The sequence below is a fragment of the Centrocercus urophasianus genome, unplaced genomic scaffold (genome assembly GCF_019232065.1).
Source record: "Centrocercus urophasianus isolate 14NV4802_14NV808 unplaced genomic scaffold, USGS_Curo_1.0 seq_10, whole genome shotgun sequence".
NCBI lineage: Eukaryota > Metazoa > Chordata > Aves > Galliformes > Phasianidae > Centrocercus > Centrocercus urophasianus.
Window position 1 is genome coordinate 99,515,274 of NW_024884142.1, and position 25,594 is coordinate 99,540,867.

The 25,594-nt window shown below is 38.7% G+C and overlaps 1 protein-coding gene across 6 annotated transcripts in view; it reads right to left on the bottom strand.

Annotated features, from left to right (window-relative positions):
* RALGAPA2 (Ral GTPase activating protein catalytic subunit alpha 2) overlaps positions 1-25,594 on the bottom strand; it is a 118,221-nt gene that overhangs the window by 86,837 nt on the left and 5,790 nt on the right. For 2 of the 6 annotated variants that reach the window (XM_042824770.1, XM_042824781.1), the window contains exons 2-10: positions 22,811-22,921; positions 22,217-22,266; positions 9,607-9,679; positions 6,845-6,888; positions 5,914-6,088; positions 5,279-5,394; positions 4,840-4,978; positions 3,650-3,849; positions 1,790-2,020 (exon numbers count right to left, since the gene is read on the bottom strand). In XM_042824770.1, coding sequence (XP_042680704.1) covers positions 1,790-2,020; positions 3,650-3,849; positions 4,840-4,978; positions 5,279-5,394; positions 5,914-6,088; positions 6,845-6,888; positions 9,607-9,679; positions 22,217-22,266; positions 22,811-22,921 — 1,139 coding nt within the window. The other 4 variants (XM_042824776.1, XM_042824771.1, XM_042824791.1 and 1 more) reach the window with 4 other exon arrangements.

Sequence of the window (25,594 nt, forward strand, 5' to 3'; positions counted from 1 at the left end):
CATACACATGCATCATAACCATCCATAAAGAGCACAGATCAAAAATAAAGTAAGGAAACATATGTTTTACATTGTACAAAGAGTTATAGCTAAACAACAGTGTATCCATGTATCTTCACCTGTGTGGGTACTCTCAGTTCTGTAGTTAGAAATATCTGGGTTCTACCCTACACTTGTAGAAGTTGATTTCAATTTACATCACTAGTATAGGATATGAAATGCCATTTTAGCAAGTGTGACTAAAGGTAAGACATTAAACTGTAATGAGAATAGCAGTGACTGGCATTCAATCCTTTCTGACAACACGCTCAAAAATCAGCATAACAGATTTAATTCCTACGTGCTACCCCTTGGCAGTACTTCTAACATTCTGGAAAGATGTCCACTGTGAGAGCTTTCAAAGGCAAAACTGCCTGTTTCCCCACATTTCTGCAGATCTTGGGCATCTAAAAAAATACAGTGACGTGTGTTAGACTCTTGCAGTATTATAAATCCTGGGAAACTGCACACTCACTAAAAGGTGATGTCTACCATATTCTGCATGGCCAAGTACTACCCCTTGCAGTGGTATAAAGTTAGTTTGACCACAGAACATTTTATAGACTTCCGAAAATGAAATCCCACTACAAACCAGTATCAACTGTTGAAAAATCTTTGGACAACAGTGAAATGGCACAGAAACCAAGGCAGAGAAATTTCATTTGGTGCCAAAATATCCACCTTGTTTTCCCAAGGAAGAATAAGCTCCTGCTTTGGTATCGAATGCATTATATTACAAATTCAGTGAGAAAGACTAAAATACATTCTTCAAATTAACAAAATTTGTTCTGTCTATAAAAAGACTACCCACTCTTCACTAGTTAACAGCAACAGAAGCTGTAGAAATGCTTTCATAGCATTTCTTCCTATAGCCAGTTTAGCTGCAAAAACATTACAGGGATATCTTGTTCAGACTGGGAGAAATCTATGCACCATATAGCATGTTTCCCTTTGTCCAGACAACATGAAGCACAATTATCCAACAGCTAAATGGAGTCTTCAACTCCTAGTCTGCAGAAATTGAAGGGTTAGCAAAAGCTACATTAAACATGCCATACAGCAAGCACGTTGCTCTCCGAGTTATGAGGAAACTGAAAAAAGTCTGATGACAACTGCTAGACTATTAGTGAAGCAGTGGGATGAACGGCTACTACACAAAATGCTTTCAGAAAGGTTGAAAAGTAGGGTAGAAAGAAAAGAAAAATAAAAACACAGAGGAATTCAGAGTGACTAATGAGATTCCTGTAAGGCAGAGATAAAAACAGGCAGGATCCAAGTGCCACAATCTGCTTCAATTACTGAACACTGATCATATTTAATAAAAGTGCTGCATTCTGTCACCTTCTGCTCCCCAGAAGCCCGCTGAATTTTATACGCACTCTGAACACACACCAGCAGAGGGCAGCACACCACAGTGGTTCTCAGCACACAAAATCACTCCTTCCAGTCACGATGACATCCGCCTCACAAAAGCACTGGTACAAGGAGCTCCTTAACTATGCCACACAGGACACTTCTCAGTAAAGCACGCATGCTTACTCTGCTGCTAGAGGGTGTCTCCTATAAATTTATGTGACCTGGAACTGTAGTTTCAATCGATTTCTACCGTGACAACATAGCAGAAGAGGATTGGGAATTCACAGTAATCCCACATGTACTTCTACCCCAAACACTTGAAAAGATATCAAAACAAAGACAAACACTAGTAGAAGCAATAAGCAATGACTTCAACACACACGTGCACGTTTACCTGCCGAAACACCTCATTAACAAAGTTAACATATCCTCGGGTGGACAGGAGGATCCGCTGCACCATCTCATAGACGGTCCGATGCTGCTCCTCGATGCTGCAGAGGCTTGAATTACTGAGCCGCCGGTCAGACAGCGTGCTGCTATTGGAATGGCTTCTCTCCTGCTCGCTTGCATAAGACACGCTGGTTTCCAGTTCAGGGTTTTTATCTTGGTTTACAACACCAACAGTCTACACAGAAAAGATACAGCTGATTACATTACTGAAGCGCTGCGTAGCAAAAATCTGTGATGCTTACTCAGAACTCAAGACAGCAGCATTCATTTTCACAAAGCATGCAGGCATCCCAGCAGTCAGAACGAGCAATTTTCAATCTATCTTTTGAAACAGCAAGGAATTTCGTCTTATATGCTATATGATGCATACTTCATATGGGTGCCCTGCAGCCGACTGACTTGTCTGCTCCCCAAGAAAGAAAGAGGAAGGGGTGTAGTGGTGGGACTGGAGAGCTGGCAGGCACAAGGGAGAAGCAGCTCCAAGCCCATTGGATTTTTGAGAAAGGAAGGATCACATCACTATACACGGTGCATATTCTTAGGCATTACTACTCCCGACAGCTCTTTGTCAGATATTGTTCTGGCGTGGCATTGCATTTATTTTGCAACATTTCATCCTGAACCATGTCTGACTAAAATAATTCAGTCAAGGGAAGACAGAGGACAAAGCCTTTGGAAGAAAGTGAATAAAACTGCATCTGAATTGCTGGACAAAGAATGCTACTCACACTAACTGAAAGCATTACCCGAATGCAGTTTGGCTTTACATTGACTTCAACAAGGCTGCTGTCTCTTCGACAAAGAGAGCAGCAGTAATGTTTCTACTGCTTCTCATAATAAACTTACTTGTAAAATTTTGCCATACCAACAAGGCACAGGTTAAAGGCACTGAAGTTTCTAACAACTAGGAAGTCAACGTGTGCCAAAAGCTCACACTTGGCTTCAGCTAAGTGATAATTTTTACAAGGTTCCATTCTGAAGGCAATAATATCTTTATACAGTCTAAATATTTAATTGGTGTCAGTAGTCTATAAAATTCAGTGAAAAGATTTCATTCTCCAAGCAACGCCTGTTGCAATGGCACAGCACATATTTGGGCAGAAGGTGAAAATTCCAGTGAGAATGAAAAGGTTACTAAAAAGCACCTTCAGTAGGTAAGCTACACTTGGCCTTTCTAAGGTATCAAAACTCTTCAGTGAAGAACTTCAAAATTAATTAACATGAAAATACAGTTTGACTTTCATAGCCAGTGAATGTTTTTCCACTCAAGCCAGATTTGACATTGACCCACAATTCAAGAGAAAAATCTAAAGTTGACATTGATCCTAGATTTTTAAAGGGAAGCCAGAGAGTCTCTCAAAACAATTTATTTCCACAAAATTCCTGGTAAGCCCCTAATCCTACAGAAACCTCAACCAGAATTTGAAAGTGAAATATTTTTTCTAGCATCTCATTGTAAACAGCTGCTATAATCAAGAGGAAAACAAAACAGCCTTTGATATTACAGGGAAATGGTTTGTGCCTCAAATAAGTTTGACAGCTTACAGATTGAATTCCAAAAGTCCAGAGATAACAGCGATGAAATCCGGTAAGGCAAACATATATGAGGAAAAAAATGTAGTTAATTACTTAAGAGATTCCCTTGAAGACTCCCTCCTTCATAAAAGAAAAAATAATCAATTCACAAGTATATCAGTTAATCATTTGGGGACTGCATTTCTTTCTTGCTGCAGCTGTCAGTGCGCAATCCCTTGCAAGGTTTCTAGCACATCTAAAGAGAAAAAAGGTAAACTTTAAAGCACACCTGGATAATTTTAGGGAGCATTTCTCCTCCATTTTTTGTATGCTGAACAGCAGATAAATATTTCTTTTCAAGAAAGAAAGTAACAAGCCACTTAATAAATACAACTCGAGCTGCCATGTATGGAATTTTTGTGCTATAGACATTCTCATTGTTTCGTGTTGCAGTAATGTATACAGGTCTTGGTCTTGTATCAGGAATATCTGGTGAGATAAAAAGAGAAAATACAGAGAAAATCTAATCTTAAAAAACTTGCTTCCAGACTGTTTAAATGCATTGAACATGTCTCCAACAACATTTTTTCCATGTGAAATAACAGATGCAGTGACCGGCCACTTCTATTATTTAACGCTTGTATTAATAACTTTACTACTTCTAAAGAAAAGCAAGAACACGAAAGTACAAATCTTTCAACGAAGGCTATGATTTGTATTAGGCAAAAGAAAGGAAAGCAAAAGAGAAGAGCTGCAAAGAGTAAGACAAGATCCAAAACAAACATGAGTCTGCAACATAAATTTCCCTGGGTCTTATTAGTAAGGTAGAACGAGAAAGAGAAGATGACTCAGGAACTCTCAGTGAAAAGATTAAGGATACTTAGCACATGGGAAAGAGATGTCAGCTCAGGTGCAAAGAGCTCTGCACAAGCTGAAATAAAAGAGAGAACACGCACTGGAAGAAAGTGGAAGAATGCCAAACAGAGATAGGTCACAATTAACACAGATGCTTAGATTTTGGGGGAAAAAATCACTTGTACACAGCTGAAATACAGGGAAGGATTGTGCTCTAGTTGTGAACGTGACTGAAGTGGCCCTGAGGTGAATTCAGACACTAAGGGCAAATTGCAAAGACAGGAGTTAGAAGTCAGAGGAAGGAAGAGAGGAATGACAAAGAAGAGGTTGCAGTGTATCAGGTGAGCCTTAACAACCCTGCTCCTGTTGACTCTAATATATAATTCAGCAGAATGTTAGAAGAAAGTCTAAGGAAAATGTGAGCATTACTGAAATAACATGCTTTTAATTCCAGAGAAGTGCTTCCTATAGATGCTTCCAGCAACACAAACTGAGCTCATTTATTTCACAGCTACAACTCTGTTTTCTTTTACTTGACTTTTGATGCTTATTTTTTCTGTTTAAGGAAGAAAGGCGTTTTGGTGTGTTTTTTTTTAAACTTAAAAGACAAAACTTGCTACTTACCTAGAACAGGTTTGTAGAGGTTAGTTAGTTTGGTAAAAGATGGAAACAAGTGTGGAAGGTAGTATTTTCTGAACAAGGTAAAGAGAAACTTAAAACCAGTGTCTTGGTTCTCCTTATTCTTCCACTCCAAGCTTGCAGCCTTTGCCAAAGAATTAAAAAGAAAGGAAGAAACAAAAAGCTTGAAGATCATGTTTTACACTGATAGTCATTCCCTGTTGACGAGTAACAAAATGTTGCTCTACTTAATGAGAAAGATGAACAACTGCAGTTTAACATGAGAGATGAAAAAACAACAGCCCCAAATGTATTTACTTTTTTAAAAAGCACAAGAAGAATATGAAATACTACCTTGAAGGACTTTAGCATATCAGAGAAACAAAGCTCAGTAGAACACAATCCTCCCCATATCAATAGTTACAAACATACATCTCCTCCGCACCTGAATTACCATATATTTTAATAGTAACTGAAGAAAATAGCAGGTTTGGTCTTCAGCAATTTTCTCTCCAGAGACAGCTGGCAAAAGCGGGGTAATTTCTTCTGGAAAAATCTTAGCTAGAATAAAGAGAAAATGCTTTAAACATAGAAAACCTGAAAATACTGAAATAAATCATATTCTCTATAAAAAGATCAATTTGCTAATAATTACTAATGTGCCACTAAGTTGCACAAAGCCAAAACTGCTTGGGCTTCCTGTGTTTTCCCAAACACCTTCACAGACATCTGAGGACAGGACCAACCTTTGCTTCAGTGCAGTCTGGAAGGATTAACACAAGCAGATGCTGCAGGTTAACAAATAAGCTGTAAATCTGCACAGTACCTTTGCAGTAAGGTGTTCATATAGCTTCACCTCGATATAAAAAAACCCAACAAAATTGTTCTTAACTCAGAATGACAAAACCTGAAGGCCATAACACTGCAAAAATCGTCAGCAGCTTGACAATTGCAGGCCATCTCTCAGCTACAAACAGCACCAATCACAAGGCACTGCCCCTGCAAGCAGCTCTTGGCTCACAGTGACTTCAGGGAAAGGGAGAAGGTGAAACACCCAGCACAGAAATTGTGTTTACTCACCATCTGGTGAATTAGGAGGACTAATGACATTATCTAGTGTACAGGGACCTCGTGAGGACATAACGGGTGGAAACCCAGGCACAAGGCATGCAAATATTAATATCTGCTCTTCTGTACAGTTAGTCTGAAGTGCTTGAAGCCAGAGAAGAAACAGTCGGATTCCTTCACATCTTATCTACAAGGGGATGATTTTGTAGAAGAAAATATGAAAACAAATTTGAAAGTACAGTAATGTAGTTGAGTTGTTAAGAAAGTGTTTGACAAGTACACTGATTCCAATTCTGTGCTAGTAAGTCTTTTGGTCATAGCATAAATAATCCTACTGCTAAGCTAACCAGAGCACAGAAGGGTGAGGGTGAGCTGTACCAAAACTGTGTATGATGGCCCCAACCTCCATTGGAGGACAAGGAGCTGACCTGCTTCTGCCCTACCAATGACAGAATGCCAGCTCCATGCACGTTAAGGCAAGCTGCTGTCCTCAATGTAAGCAGGACCAGAAGATCCCCAAGAAAACTGAGATGCAACAAAACCACCCAAGGCCGAGTGCTCTGTAAGTTCACCTTCTTCTTTCTCATTAATTTTAGCCATTTCTTTGGAGTATGAAAAATGGATTTAAAACTGTTTAGCAAAACCAAGAAACCTATACATGTACTATAATGTACTTCATGCCAGAGAGATCTGAAAAAATGAAGCATTAAGCAAATACTTTGCTAGCTTCTCCAGCTAGATTTACAAATGTCATTAGAGCAGCACAACTGACAAATATGAATTTTAAAATAGCCTACAGTTCCAATCCTAAAACTTGTAATTAAAAGGTAAATGGAAAAGCTCAGCGATCTGAAAAAACATTGACACTGAAAATCTGTAAAATAATTTGCTTCATACAAATTAAATGAAAAAGAAATAGGAATACATCATGGAAGAGAGATACCTTGAGAGAGTTTCCAGTGTGCAAAAGTTTCTTCAAAATCGACCCTGGATTAGGAAGATGAAACAGGCACATATCAGATGTTAAGATGCTTTTTAAAAAAACACTACAGAAAAGGCTACTTTGATGCTATTCCTGCGCTGTCATTACACTGGTCTTCAAAAAAGATGAAAATTTCTGGGGGATAAAAAGCAAAATGACAGACATGATACTCATGGCTATGTCAGAAAAAAAAACCCAAACAACCCAACAGCTACTGAAATTGCAAAATATTTTGATTCATGTTTAAAAACACCAGGTCAACTGCTTGTTCCAAATGCCTGGCTTAAAATTAGATCTCACACATGAAATTCTTCAGCTAAAAATGTTTTTAGTCGAATTCCTCAGAAAATAACAGAACGTACAAGGCAGCTGTTATTTCACCTGGTTTTGAGAATTACAGCCTTACTTAGAAGTGACCCTTTGAGATCTCTCTATTTCAAAATTTTAGATGGAAGTTATTAGCATATAAACAACTGCACATTAGCAGTTACACGGGAACATCAAGCAAAAAGCAAAGTACGAGGTGCACTTTAAATAACTGCGACCAAATTTTGTAGCTCATTTATCAAACACAGCTATAAATCTATCCAAATACGACTGTTCAAAGGGAGCAAGGACGTAAATACATTAGCTCTAAAGCAACTGCCTACAAGCAATTTTTTCTGGACTCATTGAGATGAAATGAAAGTAAAGTGGTCAAGCAGACATCTCCTTTTAGTTTTCCCAGTGCTAACTGGAAATGTGACACAGCCCTTTCCTTGACCTTCACCTTCCACTCATTATTTCTTTTGCAACAGCAAATACATTGTTGGGACAAGAACATTACAGCTGATGAAACGGTGCTGGAAACCAAACCAAGCCAACCTCACCAACAAAAAAGAACTGTAATGAAGAAATACATGCCATTGCTCCCCTCCCAAAGCAGCATAAACTGTCCAATTTACTTCAACAAACAGCAAAAGAAAATATTGTGGCCACCTTGGAAGCATTCAGAAGTAGAATTTTCACAGTTAATTAACCAAAGATGCTTAGTTCAGTGGACTGCAAGTTGTTTGGACTATCAAAATAGAAGTATTTCCCTCTCACTTGACTGTAATTTATTCAGCCTGGTCAAATGAGGAAAATAAAGTTTTCTTTGTCTCCTGCATGTGATCACAAGGGATGGTCAAAGGAAATATTTAAATAAATTAGAAAGTTCACATATTCGAAAATAAAGACAGCCAAACAATTTTCTCATTAGCATTTTTAGAACCTGATTTGAAGATATACCTGAAATCCCTATACCATCTACTGAAAAACTCATCAATAAAAGTTCAGTAATCCAACATTCAAGAGTGACCCAAACCATTAGATGCTTATTATCTGAATGCTTTAAGGTGAACAAGTAGCAGAAGAATATCAAGTTTTAAGCCAAGCCCTCTAAGTGTCTTAACTAAGGTGACAGCCCTATTATTTTTTTTTAGGCATATGTTCTATGGAGTTCTATGCTTATGAAGACTTCTGCAAAATACCTGCTTGTGAACAGACAGAACTGACAGGAAGCTAAGGAAAAGAAAAGGCTGAGCTTTACCAGCTCCTTTCCTGTGCTCCTCCCATTCCCCCCTTGCTCCAGAAGCCACCGTATGTATCACAAATGTCATGGAGTGCAGGTAAAGAATGGAGAGCTTCTTGATTTGACCAAACAAATGCCACCCACAGATTCTTGTTCCTGAAATGGCCAGTGTCAGCTGGCTTGGCAAATCCTCCACTGAATGAAGGATCCATGAAAGACAGCTGGGGCCAGAGTTGCAGAAGTGCTGTGTATTCAGAATTCCACAGACACAGGCCAACAAGACTGTGGGCCACTCAAAGTTATTTAAAAAGTTTAAATTTTTGTCCTTCCTTTCTTTGTTTCGCTATTCCAACTCTGAAACAGAAATTCCTCTTTTAATTCTCACTGACTGTGGTAACCGAGTGCTTCACAAATATTAATGAATTCAAATGTACAGAGAATAATGTCACAGGATTACCACAGAAGAAATTAAACACTTATGTGATGTAGCAGCCCGATGGTTCACATTTAGTGTAACTTGTGCTTGTTCAATAGTCACCAATGGAAAGCAGAAATGTATCAGAATATATTTCCAAAAGGAGACCAAGTTCAATGGTACCTGTATCTAGGCAAAGAGCAATTTTTACTACAACAAATTTGCATGAGCATTTGTATGTGATCATCTGTGAAAGACTTTACAGTGCAAATTTGCAAGAGAGCAAACACAGATTCCACAACCCTTCTCAATCTTAATTTTTGGTCTTAGTCTGTGAATGCAAATGGGTCTCCATTTCTTAATTCACCCATTTTCCTAATTCACCCAATTAGGAAAAGGTGTGCTGGTTTAGATCCCTCGCCATTTTGATGCTCTAAAAGCTATGAAAGAGACAAAAACAGGACCATGGCAAATCCAAGAATACAAAAATTCCAGGAGCTTTCATGCAAAAATAAAAGTGAAGCAAGCAATCAAAACCACACAGCACAAAGAACACACAGAGCTACTTCGACAGGCAAAAAGATTTTCCAGATGTTTCAAGAATTTTCAGATGCAAATCTCACATTTAAGTACCATCTGTGTGTTGGGCAAAACTATGTCACTCAGTGGTTTAAAGGACTTGTAGAACCAGGGAAGCGATTACAGAAAACACGGATTTCATTTTTACCAGAACATTTTCAAACCATCCCTTCTTACCTATACTGCGAAAATGCCACCGATAAAAAATCCTCTCAGGCAGTAGTTGCAATATTTTCTGCAGGAAAGAAAACTGATAGTCAAATTTTCCATAATAAACTGGCTCATTCAGAGGATACAGATAAACTGATACACAAAACATACATGAAGTGGTTATATATAGACAGAGAAAACACAACAGAAAGCAGATAGCTGGAATAATTAGAACTCTTCATCATTACTTACTTCCTTGCTACAAAGGAAGATGCTTGGAATGATTCTAAATAAACGCCGTAACACTGGCACAAACCTCTTTCCCCTTCCCCCTCTCCTGGAATGCCCCAGCATCTCAGAATATAAACTGATTTCTAATGAAGATGTTACAGACAGAATTTCCTCCTAAGAGGCTCACTTTGGGTTACATTTTTCTGAAGTGTCTGGTAATAACTACTGTTAGATTGATACAGTCCAGATTTTGAGATTGGGTGGCTTAGGTCTGCCTTTTCATCAGCTAATGGGGTCTATCTCCCAGCTAAGGCAGAGATGAGCAGCAGGGCAGTTATTTTTACCGTGAGATGATTTACCTGTGTTTTCAGCTGCTGAGTGAAACCGAGCCAAATTACACAAAGCCAGCCTAATTTAATTCATAGCACACGCAGTTAATAAAGCACTTATGTGGAATAATACACGGCAATCTTCCTCTGACTGATGCTAACAGAGGCAGATCAAACAAAGAAAGAGGTTTGGTCAAGCCCATTTCCCCTCAGTTTTGTTACTCAACAGAGCATCCACAAAGCAAAGAATTTAAGCATACGCTTAAGTGCTTTCCTCAATGGAATTCATTTCCTATAATATTAGTTGCACAGAACAGTTGGGGCTACCAAACGCTTTTTGTCAGCTTACTGGATGGTAATGTCATTAAATAATTCGGATAAATCCAAGCTATCCGGGGGTCTAATTTTGGTAAACGTGGCTTCTAAATAGTGCTTAAATCAAGTTTCAAGACACTTAAACATATATATGTTAGCATAATAAACTAGGACTTGGCAAGCAGCTGTAGTATTAGTATAGGATAGCTAACCTACTGATGCTTAGCTTCCCAAAAAGGCAAGAGAACACACCTATTTTCGTACAGATTTCAAAGAAAAAAATGTCTGGAACTTACAACTTTTCAGTTACTGGGATATGAAATTTAGAAGTTATATCTAAATGGAAAAATAGTTTTGACACCTTCTTTAGGAAATAAAATCAAACTGAACAATCCCACACATGACTAGCAGTCGGGGTTTAATCATCAAACAAAATCACCAGAATAAATTCCTGCATAACGAAATGCCATCAAGTCTTCAGAAAAACCACATGCAGGATGCACAATGAATGACAAGTAATTGAAGCACTGGTGACCCATTTGCTGGTCTTTTGCACATAAAAGCTCACAAGAAGAAATAAAAGCGTCACAGCCAAGAAAGCAACAATTTGTGTTTCAGGCCATCCTTCGGAGATGGCCTGCACATGAATCATTACTGCTGTTAAAAACACTATGCTTGAGAGATGGATTGTGACAGTTTTTTATTTTTCATGACAAAGTGCTGCAGCAACTGTATACAACACTGAAAGTCACGATCTATAGAAGATGGAGCATTCCCTTCTCCATGGCAGAAGATGGAAGTCATGAGAGGTTCACAGACTTAGGGAACCAGACCTCGGGTCATACAGACAGACTGCTCTTCCTTTACATCCACAGCACATGTTCCCCAAATAGTATTTGGCATTTCTAAAAGTGAATAGATAAATAGATCAGGCTCATCCTCCTCATGTCCTTGCCGTGCTCTTTTTCAGCGCTATCCCCAGAGCTCCTTCATCAGGCCGCAGGGGAAAACTCTCCCAGAGAGGAGCAACCAAAGCCTCACTGAATTCCACAATACACCACAGGGAGAAGCCTTCACGTGCCTTCACATTTATCTCAGAAACAAATACATAGATGCTCTTTATTTCTGTTTTTTTAGATCAGTAAAGAAGTACAGCAATCGTCACAGCAACAAAGGCTGCCCTAAGCAAGATACCTTCAGCTCGTCCTCAGACAGAAATTCTCTCTCATTTGTTTCAGAACACTGAGAACCAATTTGATCACATTTCGAAAGAATGAAGCATTTCTGTACAAATAACAAAATACACCTGGAAAAGATGTCAATTTCACTGAATAAATCTGAAATACACTTGAACACCAGGCATTTGTTACTAGGAAAAATTTGGGGAAATAATCTGATGACGTACAAACGTTTTCCTTAGCTGCAAAAAGAAACAATAGCCGTTTCCCAATAGCTTTAACAATGTTCTTAGAGCCGTTTTTCCAGTTTGAACATCCCAAACGATCGAGAACTGAACCAAAGAACCACCTCTCGTGGTGTTGCCTGAACACAGCAGCACACTGAGGCAGGCCAGGTCTCACCATGCCCTCCCTACAAGCTGCAGAGCACATTAGCTGTTATTTGGGAAAGACCAGAGGCATGACAGCATGCAGCATACATGGCCATCTGGTATCTTGCAAAATTTCATCTCAACTTGGAGTGAAATTCACTTCTAGAAAGTTAACTATAACAAGGTGTAAGCTGCATAAGCTGACAATGTGTCGAAGATGCATAATTCTGATCTATTTTGAGAAAGAGTAACTCTGGCAACTGAGCTGATTTTAAGCCCTGCTCAAAGCAATTTTGGCACAAAAATCCTGTTGCAGAGTCTGACAACTACAAGGAAAAGCCAGATGATACTTTAAACTGCACAGTGTTGGGAGGACAGAGGAAGAAGGAAAGAACATGCCTATGGTGTCAGAAAAAATAAAAAGTAGCTGTAATAAATAAATAAGAATAAAATGCAAAATAAAAGCACCTCTGTCAGGTGACTGAATCAAAACAATTTAAAGTTTGAAAAAAATAATAAGAGGACAGAAGTTCCAGTGTCTCCTGACACAGCAAAAATTGGGACACTTCAGTTGTTTCACACACCTTTCTCTATTTCAGCATCTCAAAACCAGGAAAAAAATATGTGTTCACTTTGGAAAAATGCAAAGATGCATTTAATCATCTGCACGGGATGACCAAATAGTAAGGTGAAGTCATTTTAAAAATCAAACTAGGTTGCTATCACTGTGATTTTGGAAGATATCAGCGCTTTGCAGAAGACTGAAATGCACAGAATTCATCTAATTTCAGAGGGCACGTTTGCTCCTGCAGTGCAAATATGCATTAGCATGTTTAAAGGTCTATATCATTAAATGAAAACTTTAGAATCCCACAAGCAAATTCAAAGTTAAGGCTAGAACACTCTTTTGATGGGTAATTTTCACATATGTGCATCAGCCACAAGACAAGGCTAGTGCTACAGCACAACATAATATTCTGTCATGCACGTGCACGGGTCGTTGTCCTTTCAGTATTTCCAAGAATATATTCTTCACTCTCCCAACCCCTGGGGTTCTCAAAAACTCATATTGCCATTTCTATGAAACAAATGATAGTTTCTTGCACTCCAGCATAGACTTTTAGCAACACCGCTGTGAATCCAAACTGGCTATTGACATCTTGCTTGTAGTTTCCCAGTACACTAATAAGAAATATTTTAAGAAACCCCACAGTGTGAAATAATATTGCTTTTTCAGAAAACACATAGATCTATTTAATGCTTAGTGCTTTGCTGCATCTATATGGTAATCCATTATAGCACACTTGAAATAGAAATTAGGTATTACTACTGATCAACACATCAGGGTATCTGTCAGTTCTTTTAACTGATTATCCATAGTTCTTTTTCTTCCCGACTTCCTGCATGACTAGGAATAATGTTAAGTTTAAATCTTAGTTTACACAGGACGCTTGCAAGATCTCTCTCTTCATTTTAACAAAGAACAATAAAAAACACCAAGGTTTGTATTTAAACAAATTCCTCCTGACTTAACTAAAACTGCAATTTCTTTTTAAAAGGCTTTTATTTTTGCCAGCTTAGCTGAGTAATATCCTGATTGGTAGCTCTGCATCTATTGCAGTGTGCCACTCTGCCCTGAAGGAGAATGCAGAGAAAGCCAAGGCTGTACCAAACCTTACACCAAAGATCCCCATGCCCCGATGTTTTCCAGCTGTACCTGCACAGAAGTGAGATGATGAGCATCGCTGCTCGGTAACACACTATGCAGAGCATCTTATTAACCAGCAACAAAATCAAATGTGTTCTTGCTGATTGAATGTGCTCTCAGAGGTGATGTCAATGACAAGTCCAGAATAATGTTCATTCCAGGGGAATGGATTCTGAGGGAAAAAAATAGCTTTCCTGATACAGCCTGTACATAATGAGGAGTTCCTATTAGTCTGCTGCCAGGTGTACCTACCGTAATCCATATCAAATGTAGAACAGCTCTCCTACATCTTTATGTTTAAGACTGTTTGGTGTTACCTGTACAGCAGCTTCAGAAGGTTCAACTATTAAAATCTGCAATAATTCTGAATTTTTTCTGCTGTTACTCACTGATTTAGGTGAGGCCAAGAGCTCAATGAAGTTAGTATGCCTGCAGCAGTTCTACCTCCATAAAGGGAGACCCTATTTATTGCATCCATAAATTATTTACAGTGGGAAAACATCTGCCCAAAGCAAGCAAGACCATATTCTTCCCCAAGAATAACACTATACAAAAAGATCTCCCAAATATACACCGTGTACATTTACAATTTAAAATGGAATGTTAGAAGAATAATGTTATTATAACAATAGATGAATTAACCATAATTACAGCAGAATAAACTGAAGATTGTTCAGAAAGCTATTTTCCGTGAGTTAGAAAGGAGCACTTTTATTGTTATAAAAAAATAAACCCTTCTTAATCTACTGAGCTTGAGAATCAGTCAACCAAGTCTGTGACAGACAACTTTAAACAGGGGAAGTTGTCACCACAGTAAGCAAGAGAACCAAGTAAAAAGCTGGAACAGAACCTAAAACCTGGATCTAAAGCTGAAACTCCCAGTGGTAAGACAATCTACAGGGGTGGAAATTAAGCCACTTACCTGTACAGACACGAAGAAAATCTGAATAGTAAAAATAAAGTTACAGAAAAGGGATAACCCCAAGAAATTAGAAAGCAGTTCCCATGGCAATAAGAACTCAATAATAACTTAATTATTCCCTGTACACAATTTCACAATAACTTTCTATGTTGTCCAGCTTCACTACACAATTTAGTTCTGCAGAATTCATTTTTTTTTATTCCAAGCAAAATGTAGCGAGTCATTAGGAGCAACATCCTCAAACAAGCAAAGCGCCCTAAGGAAATGTTAGAGATATCAGAAAAACATATTTTTGTACATCCATAAAATTAACAACACAGCTCTAAAGCCTTCCAAAAAAAAAAGCTATGAATGAAAAACTACTGCACATTTCATCGATGCAGGTTTTTATGAGACTAAGCTGTGAAAAATCCCTTTTTTTTTTAAGGTGCTTAACCAATACTGCTAATTCATGCAATAATCCATTTAAAGTAGACCTACAGTTCAATACTTAATATAATCACAGCACTCTTAGTCTAGAAGGAAGCAAAGTTACATATTTTTTTAACTGATTTGATTGCATTACTAGACTGCTAAAAAGGAAGGGTTTATTCCTAAGCTGTGGTTGTGAGGCTGATATCTACTGGGCCTCACCATTGCAGCAGGTGTTGCTCTGACAGATGCAGTGTATTTACTGCATATTGTCTGTAATCTACTTTTCAAAAGGGTTGCTAACAGACTACAGTCAATTATAAACCTATGCTGAATTATCATCAGCCTTTGTGGAACAAGTAACTCGTGCACATCTGCAGTAATAAATTTAGGCTATACAGCTGCTTCTGCAATCATTACATTCAGATTCTGACAGCAGACCAACCCACATCTTAATCTTCTGAGTATGTGGCCACTTGCAGTTTATACTGAGATATGTTTCTGACAACAACAACGCTGTGTTATAACCAGTAGCTAATGCAATAAAATAATCAGCCCAAACTATGGGCAAGCTCAGTTAACTGATTCGAGGGTTCTGACAGATGAACAGGCTTGCAGCCCAATAGGCCAACAACGCCCCAATCTGCAACAAAAGAGGGGTGGCAGCAGGGAGAGGGTGGTAATTTTTCCCCTCTGTTCTCATGAGGCCCCACTTGGAGTATTGCATCCAGGTCTGGGAACCCCAGCACTATGGCCTTCCAGGCTTTGGATGTTTAGAATGTTCACTGGGAGAGAGAATCCCTTGGGAGTCAGTCACGAAGGGCAAAGTGGTCCAGGAAGGCTGGACATCCCTCAAGAAGGAAATCTTAAAGGTGCAGGAGCAGGCTGTATCCCTGTGCTGTAAGACAAACTGGGAAAAGAAGACCAGTGTGACTGAACAGAAAACTTTTGCTGAGACTCCAGGAAAAGAAGAGAGTTACAATCTTTGGAAGAAGTGTCAGGCAATTCCACAAAATATAAGGATGTCACTAAGGTATACAGAAGGAAAATAAGAAAGGCAAAAGCCCAGCAAGAACTTCATCCGGCTAGCATTGTCAAGGATAATAAAAAATGTTTTTACAAATATATGAACAGTAAGAGGATGGCCAAGGAGAATCTCCCACTCTTACGGGACACAGCAGGGAATGGGATAAAAGCTCAACAGGACCAAGTGTAGGGTCCTGCACTTTGGTCACAACTACCCCATGCATAACTACAGCGTTGGCTGCATGGAGGTAAAGGCAATTAGCTGACAGCCAACTGAATGTTAGCCAGCTGTGTGCCCACAGCTGGGAGAGGCCATTGAAGGGAAGCCATTGAAGGGAGAGCATCTCCTAGAGCAAGGCTGCTTCCTGAGGAGTGCTGCACAGCCAGAGAGCCCCTTCACCAGTTGGGCGAGTCTGACTCTTCCTCTGTGTATGACTATTGGTCTACCTGTCTACCTACAAACACTTGGTCTGGTACTGCCCAGAACCTATCAGAAGTGATTTTGCTTCTTCATGAGCAGAACAGATGCTAAGGGAGGGTGGTGAGGCCCTGTCACTGCTGCCCAGAGAGCTGTGATGCCCCATGCCTGGAGGTGCCCAAGGCCAGGTTGGATGGGCCCTGGGCAGCCTGAGCTGGTGGGGGGCAGCCAGCCCATGGCAGGGGTTGCAACCAGAAGATCTTTAAGATCCCTTCCAGCACAAGCCGTTCTAGGATTCTACGACTATAATCTCCAGAAAAATGCTTACACTTGTACAAAAGCAAAAGCAGACCATGAATATGGGTGTACAGTATCACGGATAGGCACACTGTAGAAGCTATTAGCACATTTCTTACATTTTACATCCACTTAACACTTAAATCCACTTGCTGTGGGCATATTTTGGATACTTCAAATCAGACACAGGCAGCATATGAAAAACTTCAACAGTGGCTACTCTGATCAAGTGACCTGCTTTACTGCTTTAGAAGAAGTCATGAAACTAAGAACAGAATATTTCATCCAGTGAGCACACTGAATGGTTGACTGCACCAGCATGAGATGTGGCTGTTCTTAATGAAGTATAATTATAGAGAACTGAAATAAATTACCTCTGTAATACATCAAAACCAATAGCATGCTCCTGTTTTGCCATAGATGCAAAAGGGTCAGCGTCACAGGAATCAGTACCTGATACCACAGAGATCAGTAACTGCAAAAGCACTTTTAAGTTAACTAAAATTACTGTTAATATTACTCCTTTTCAATTATTATTTCTTCTTTGATTAATATGTTGCTTATTGCACCATTAAGAGCCCTAACTACATAGGTGATGTGTAAAATTAAGATTTCAGTAAACCACAACAGAGTCAACCTAGTTTTCAGAGCATTTGTGGAAACAGATGGCACTTTTGCTTAACATACACACTAGGTGTCACTCAAGAACAGCAGCAAAACAGTCACCAAACTATACCAGAAAAAAGCATGTCACATTATTTCATAAATATTTTTATTGACTCTTCAAAAAGCTAACCCCAACCACCTGGATTCGGGATTTCTCAATCCTAAGTAATTACCTACTTAGCTAATTAGAAGAAAACTCTTGGAAACCTCTGGTTCATGCTGACAACAGATTAAATGGGGTAAGCTTAACAATCAATTAGCTCTGTTTCCTATGGCTGACAATATGAATGTTTAATTACCTGGCATTTACACTCTCCTTGTCCTGTATTCTGACCGACATACTCTTGATCTGTGTATTAAAGGGCCCTAGAAAAAACTGTTCTCCTAAAAAGCATTAAGTTATTAAGTGTCAGAGGCATAAATGGATTGCAAAGTTACTTCTAGTACATTAACACCATGAAGCAGATCACTTCAAATTTCATACTGGAATGATTTCTTCTTTGTTTCCTCACTGGGCTAAAATACCATTCTCTTCCATCAGAACCAAAACAGTACTTTGTTCATATGTAACTGTGTTTCTTTTTTTCCTCACCATTATGTTTTCCTGATATTTTTAAGCCATACTGAGTTGGTTTTTAGCCACACATTTTCAAGACACAGGAATACATATTTATTCACTTTAACAGGGTGAGTAAGCATTAGCTGTTTTCTATTCAATGACATAGACACAGAAATTTAATTACTTATTCAAGGCCACAGAGTAAGTGTATTAATGAGATGCAATTAAAATGCACAGCCTTGCTCAGTAAATGAGGTGATACCTATTCTCACTTGGGGGTGAGAAGGGAGGAACAAAAGAATTTCTCCTGCCACCCATACAGGCATGGCATATGTAAGACCTTGTGTAATTTGATGCTGCCTTAAACAAAATCCTACATCAGATTCTTACTAATGCTTTATTGGGAATAAATAAATAAAAGCAGAAAAAGGAACCAACTAGAAATGGTGTCCTCCTAGATACAATTTTTTTTACAAGTAGAGAGGGTCTCATAGGTGAGGTAGCACTCGGTAGCAGTCTTGTCACAATGACTATGACATACTGAAGTTTAAAACCTTCAGACAGGAGGAAAACTGCCAGCAAAACCTGAACCCTGGATATGGGGAGGGCAAACTTCAGGCTGCTCAGACAACCAGTTAGCAAGGCTCCCAGGAATGTGCTTTTGAAGGCACTGGGGTCCATCACTGCTGGTCACTGATTAAATCCTGCCTCTTCAGAGCAAAGAACAAGGAATTCCAAACCATCAGCAGTCATGCAGGTGGGGCAGGTCAGCTTCCCTGAGCAGGGATCTCCTTCTTGAGCTCAGGTGGAAAAGTAAAGCATACAGACTTCAGAAGGAAACAGCGGCATGGGAGAACCGCAGTGCTGTTTACAATTGTAGGAAGAAAATCGACACAGCCGAAGCTCAGTTAGAGTTGAAGCTGGCCAGTACTGCAGAGGACAACAAAAAGGGCATTTTTAATATAAGTTAACAGCAAAAGGAGGACCAAAGAAAATTCTGTTACTCAGTGGAGTTAGTCACCTCACAAACAGGGATGTAGACAAAGCAGAGATGTTTAATGCCTTCTTCACCTCTGTCTTCAGCACTGATGATGATGCTGGGTCCACCTGAGCCCCAAGCTGGAGGACCACGATGCAGGAATGATAAACTTCCAGACAACCTCAAACTCGGGTGGGTTTTGCTATTCCAGCTGGCTATGCAAGTCTACAGGGACCCAAGAGAATTTTTATCAGCCAGTATTTTTAATACCCTGATGTTATCACGAGACCTCTCTTAATTATTATCTTTTTTAAAATGGGCTTGGAAATCTGGAGAAGTTTCAGAGTTGACCGGAGGATAGAAAACATTCTGATTTTCACAAAGGGCAAGAAAGAAGACACTAGTAATTGCAGGCCTGTCAGTCTCTCTTGAGTGCCTGGTAAAATTGTGGAGAAGATTATTCTAAGAGTTATTGAAAAAGAACTACAAGACAATGCAGTCATTGTTGCCATCAGCAAGGGTTCACAAGGGGAAGGCCCAGTTTAACAAACCTAATTTCCTTTGATTACAAGGTTACACACCGAGATGGCCAAGGGAAGACAGCAGACGTAATCTTTTGGGATTTCAGAAAAGCTTTCAACACTGCTTCTCACTGTATCTTTACGGACAAAATGTCCATAAATACCTAAGAAGATGAGTGAGCAATTGACTGACAGGTTGGGCTCAAAGGTCACAGTAAATGGGACCACCTCAGGATGATGGCCAGTCGCTAGAGGGGTTCTACATGGCTCCATTTTAGGGCCAGTTCTCTTCAATGTTTCTATAAATAATCTGGACACGAGACTCAGATGCGTACTCAGTAAGTTTGCAGATGATACTAAATTGGGAAGAGATGTCAACTCCCTTGAGGGCAGAGAGGCCTTGCAGATTTTGATGAGTTATTGGACAATCACTAACAGCACAAAGTCTAACAAGAGCAAGTGGCAACAGTGATGTGAAAGACCAGCCATGTAGGCTCTTGTTCATTGCTGGCAAAAATGCACAGCTAATGATGGTGACTATGCTGAAAAATAGTGTTTTGTAGCAGAGAATGTGCTCTATCAAAGTGTTATTGTGATCTTTTTATCTACTGTAGTCTCCACGGAAATAAATAGGAGGCATTACTTTCAGAGCAACTTCCATTGTGTTGCCTTGAACTCATCGTCCCATGTATTACAGAAGCAAAAACATTCAATTAAAGATGTCTTTTTTTCTTTCTTTAGATAAGGAGAAGGAATAACAGGGCATCTTCAGAGACCTGATCCTGTTTCTTCAAAAACATAGCTTTCATTTCACTTGGAGATGAAATGCAGACATAGCCAAGATACTGCTTCATCTTGAAACATGAAAACGAACCTTGTCTTGTCATTTCTTCTTCCTCCATCCCTGGCTGCTCTTCTCGACTCCTTCAAGATTTTCTTACATTTCAACACTACTGTTATCATGTAACAAGAATGACACCTTTCAGGTTTGGGGTTTTTAAAGTACAGTAAAATGGAAAAGAAAAATCTTACTATAAGAAGTGCCATGAGATTTAAAGAAGAATTACATTCGCATACTGCTCCAGCATTTCAGCAACCAGTTTTACCCCGAAAGGAAAATCTCTTGTGTTACATGAATGACAGGATTCTTTGTTTAGATTTGTTCACATTCAGTCTTCACTCTTCAAAAGGAAACAGGATGACAGATCTTGACATTTGAAGGAATTCTGACTGCAAATTGAATATAATCAAAAAAGTTTTCTGAAATAGACAATTTAATTGTATTGATACTTTCCTCTTCACTTATTCCTGTCACTCCTTGATCACTTGCTGCCTCATCTTGTTAGTGGAAGAATCATATGTTGGCAAACAACATATACTTCTACAGTGATGGGAAGCATCTTCCAGTCTGGTAAGTGTGCCTTGTGTGGACACAATTTTAAATATCTTATAGTATCCAGAAGGATACATTTCCTTTTGTACTCTTGAAAACAAACCATTAGTATACGTGGTTACCAAATTCATGCAGAACACAACAAGACTAAGCTACATGTCACCTGTTTTCTGAGCTTATCATCTCTGAAATCCTAAATTTGGATCCAACTTCCTTGATGTCAGAATTTATTGTTCAAAAACTGAGAATACTAATTTGAAAAACTACCCCAACTTTGAAAGCTGAAGTTGAAGTAGCACATTGAAGAAATCCAAATGAAGAACATGTTGCAAGGGTAGCAAAGAAAGCAAGGTATTAAATACTTCCTTCTAAGGTACTTCAAAAGACAACTCTAGTTTTAGCCACCAGAGATTTTTTCACCCTCACAGACATTACCTGCAGTTGACCTAACAAATACACAGATGAATACACTCAAGCTTTTCCTTAAGTTACAGAAAGCAATGCAATAGTTACTCAAGATCTAGAGCCATACCTTCTCACCAAGCAAAAACCTTGAAGTTCTGACGTACTCTTATTCACCCTTTTTTTTATTGGATATATTAATTAAAATTTCTGCGTATTGTGAACTGCCACATTATCAAGTGTGCTCAGTAACTTGAAGAAGTTAAGAGCAAAACACAATGATTTACAATTAAGAAGCAACGTACTACTTATATTCTGAGCATGTTCTCATTCAAGTACTGCAAGGGAAACTAAATACAGTAAGGCATACAAATTTACCATGAGATTTCTCAGAACTGAGCAGCTACATTTTTATATCTGTAAAGTATTTATGATCTAAAAATTAATAAAATTTATTTCATTTCTCCTTTAAAGTTTTATTGTTGAGGTTCAAAGTTTGAGGAAGTTTCCCCCACATGTCCTCCTCTCTACTTCTGGTTCAACCAAGCTGTCTTCCACCCTAAGGGTACCAACTAAAAAAATAACTATACTTAAGCAATATGATACTGTCCAGAGCCACATTTCAGACTACTCTGCAAGCTAAATTAGTTTACTTGTCTTCGATAAAATCTAACTCTGGATATTCTTTCAAGCCAGATATTTCTGTGGCATAATTGTTTTTATTATTGCTGTATCTGAAAACAATGCACACCCTAGCTCTTTTCTGCCTTTTATCTCTTACAGGCAGGGACACCTGCTGTCATTTTGACTGATGTCCGGTTTTACCTCACGTTGTAAAGGTAGTAGCAAGCACATAATGACAACAACACACACAATTAGGAAGAAATAGTTCCCTAGTAAGGAAAACTTACTTCAAAAAGAAAGAGGATGGAGTCCAGCTCCTCCCTCTGTGATTTATTCCCTGCAAGAAAGAAAACAACATCATTTGACGTAATACGCGGTGTGATGAAATGGGTGGAGCAAATACACTGCTGTTACTCAACTGAAGTCAACAATGCTGCACTTGGTTTACTTTAATTCATCTAGCATTAAAAGAGGAGGATATTTCTGAATTTCAGTATCTCTCCCCTCTTTGGGCATAGTTAAGAGTCCCAGATCTGCAAAGCAATGCGATTGGGTTCACCTTGGAGCACCCAGTTATTCTACTCAGTGTTATCTTCAACGGTCAGGTTTGCTCTGTGGTTTTCTGATATTTTTCAGCTGAACAGACATACACTCAGATGTATGGTAAAGGCCATCAGCATTTCAAAACAAGATGAGAAGATGTGAATTGCACAAGATGTAATTTCAGCGCAGAAATTATGCTTCAAACCATAAACACGTATTTACAACTCCTGTCAGTTACCTACAGTATTTCAAGCAGCAACTTCCCATGGTCTATGGTTCCATGATCATCACTACTGATACCGTAAAATTAAGATGCCAGCTAAACTCTTAACACTTACCTTTTTGTTTCAGGCTATTTTCCAGTGTTATGAAGTTTTCATAGAAGATAAAAAAAATTTGAGAATAATTGTTCTCAAAAAACTGCTTCAGGTCACTTCCATCCACAATATCTAGCAAGAAGAACAAATGGAGTTATTACACAACATCTGAAACCTGGAAACACTTCTCATGCAAACTGGAAAATGAAGTGCACTATGAAACAATTCCAGTGATTTCATTAAATATTTTATACTAGATTGTGTTTCCATCATTAGAAATGAAATAGAAAAATGTATGCTTTTACTCAGTTTTTCAAAGTTTGCGTGTTGTTTAGGTTTGTTTTCCATCTTAAAAAAGAAAGACAAGATGCACCCACATATTGCTTCTGTAGCAATTCTTAAGAGTTGCTATGGACAACTCCTAAGAGACATTTTTTGCTAACAAATGTGAAAGCTGCCTGTTACCAAAATAATTCACCAGATCTCCTCATTGGGGTTACATTAAGTACTGAACTGAATCCTTTTGGACCATCAGAAGCGTACGTTGCTAGAAATTCCTCCACATGCCCCACAGCATGAAGTAACACGACTGAACCCAAACATAGCAAAGGTACTAAATGGTTTAGCCATGAACATGGACTGGCTTTTGGCCCATCTGATAGCCAACTGCACTGCTTGTTCATTTATGAACAATTTTTTTAATTACTCTGAAAATTACGCCACACAGCAGCCATCCTGTAGCTGTCTGTAAAGATTCCACACATCATTAGGAATCCTCAGTGAATTCAAAACAATTCATTTAAAAATAATAATAATAATAATAATAATAATTATAATAATATGGAACCTTCACCCAAGGGTAAAGTCAACCTTTTACACTGAGTAGAGGAAGTCTGCACAGGAAGTTTCAGTAAAAGGGCAAGACCAAGTGAAGGCTAAAACACAGCTCTAAAAGACCAAAGGTACATTCACTGTGACTGCCTCAACACCAAACAATAATGGCATGTTAAAAAGAAAGGTCAAATTGAAACACTTTCTTTTATAATGAAACAACTGCAGATTTCTCTACCATTTATAATTGTTCATAATTTTCAAGTTTAATTACAGAAAAGAGAGTTAAGAGCATTTGTAGAAATTTATACAGTGTTGCTGCTTGACAGAAGAAAGCTTGTTTTTACCTTCACTATGAATTTAATCCAGTAATCTGATTCTCTCAGGAGCTAAACCTGTATCACACAGCCAATTGTTTCAGTAAATAAAAACCTGAGCGCCCAGCAGTCCAACCTCGCAGATTTAAATTACTGTTGCCAGTAAGATGAAATAAATCAGATCATTAGAGAAAAGGTCTACTAATTCTAAAAGATGTACTATGCAGGGGCTAGAGACATTTCTTGTCCCGTATTTCAAGATCTAGAAACTAAATGCTCACAAACACACAGCCTGAGGCTGACGTGGAGGAGGAGGAAGACAAATATGCTGCTGAAGCATCACTGTGGCATCAGCGAATATTGCTATCTGAAGATCTTCATCAGCACTGCTCAACCAGAAATCACATTTCACATGGATTTTAATGTGCATTTGGAAATAGTTCTCTCAGAACAGCACGCAACTCCGGAAAGGAATTGATGTACTTTTGTAAATTACATCAAGTACTGACAAATTAAAAGATACCAAGGGAAGGTGAGCCTGTCGACAGCCCTGTGCCAGCTGGGGCACCACCTGCACACCATCCTACCTGGGGAGGATGGGAAGCAGGGGAAAAGCTGGAGTTTTCATTAAGAGTCACAGAACTATTTAGTAAATAAATAAGCCTACCCAGGCCAAACTGAAGCAATCTAGAGAATAGCTGTAGGAAAGTACTTGGAGCACACGAGGAGGCTAATGTTAGAAGCAGAGGTCAGAGATCACTGGGCTACAGACTGACTGCTGGAAATCCCACTGCTCAAGAAATACTTCCAAAACATGAGCTGTATCTTATCTACAGTCTTCATTTCTGTTTCCAAACCACTTCCAATTTTAAAGTAACTTACACAGGAAAATATTCTACAGGGTATGTTTTGATGCCAGCATGGCTACCTGACTATATTGCTCCTGCACCACCAGAACAGACAGCTATTGCTGGAGAAAAAGAAATGCCAGCAATCATTTCCAAAAGTTAATTGCAAATCTAGCTGTTAAATTTATCCGGTAAATAATCAAACAAACAACAAATATCTCCAATTTCTTTAAAAAAAATAACAGAAGCCCATGCATGCAACACTACCTTGGGCCTTAATGTAGAGTTAAGATTTCAAACAAACTTATTTTTTAAGAAAAAAACAAAAAAAACCCCTAACATTTCCTAAACATGACATTTGCCAACTGCACTTTAATTATGCTTGTTCTTTGCTGTAATTGATTTGGCCTAGGAAAGATGTAATTCCACCCAGAAGTAAGAAGAGAAAGCGTAAGAATTATTAACAGCCTCTCAAGAAAGCCATTCATTAACCAAGCCAACAAAGTTAAATACAAGAAGAACCAACAACATCACACATCAACAAAAGATTGATGTTAGCCTTGAATAGCACCGGTGTTTTGTGCTTTTTTTATCCCCTGAAACAATAAATTGATAGCTTTTCTGCAAGAAGGCTTTGTTTGGATGCTTGCAGTATGGCAACAATTAGTGCATGGAAACTCTTTTACATGGTATTGGTTTCCTTCAAGCTACTGGTGTTGAATTTGCAAGTTAAGTGCAATTATTCCCCTCTATGAATGCGTTGTTAAACACAACTCTAGGAGAAAACAAGGCTTTCATTTACAAGGCTT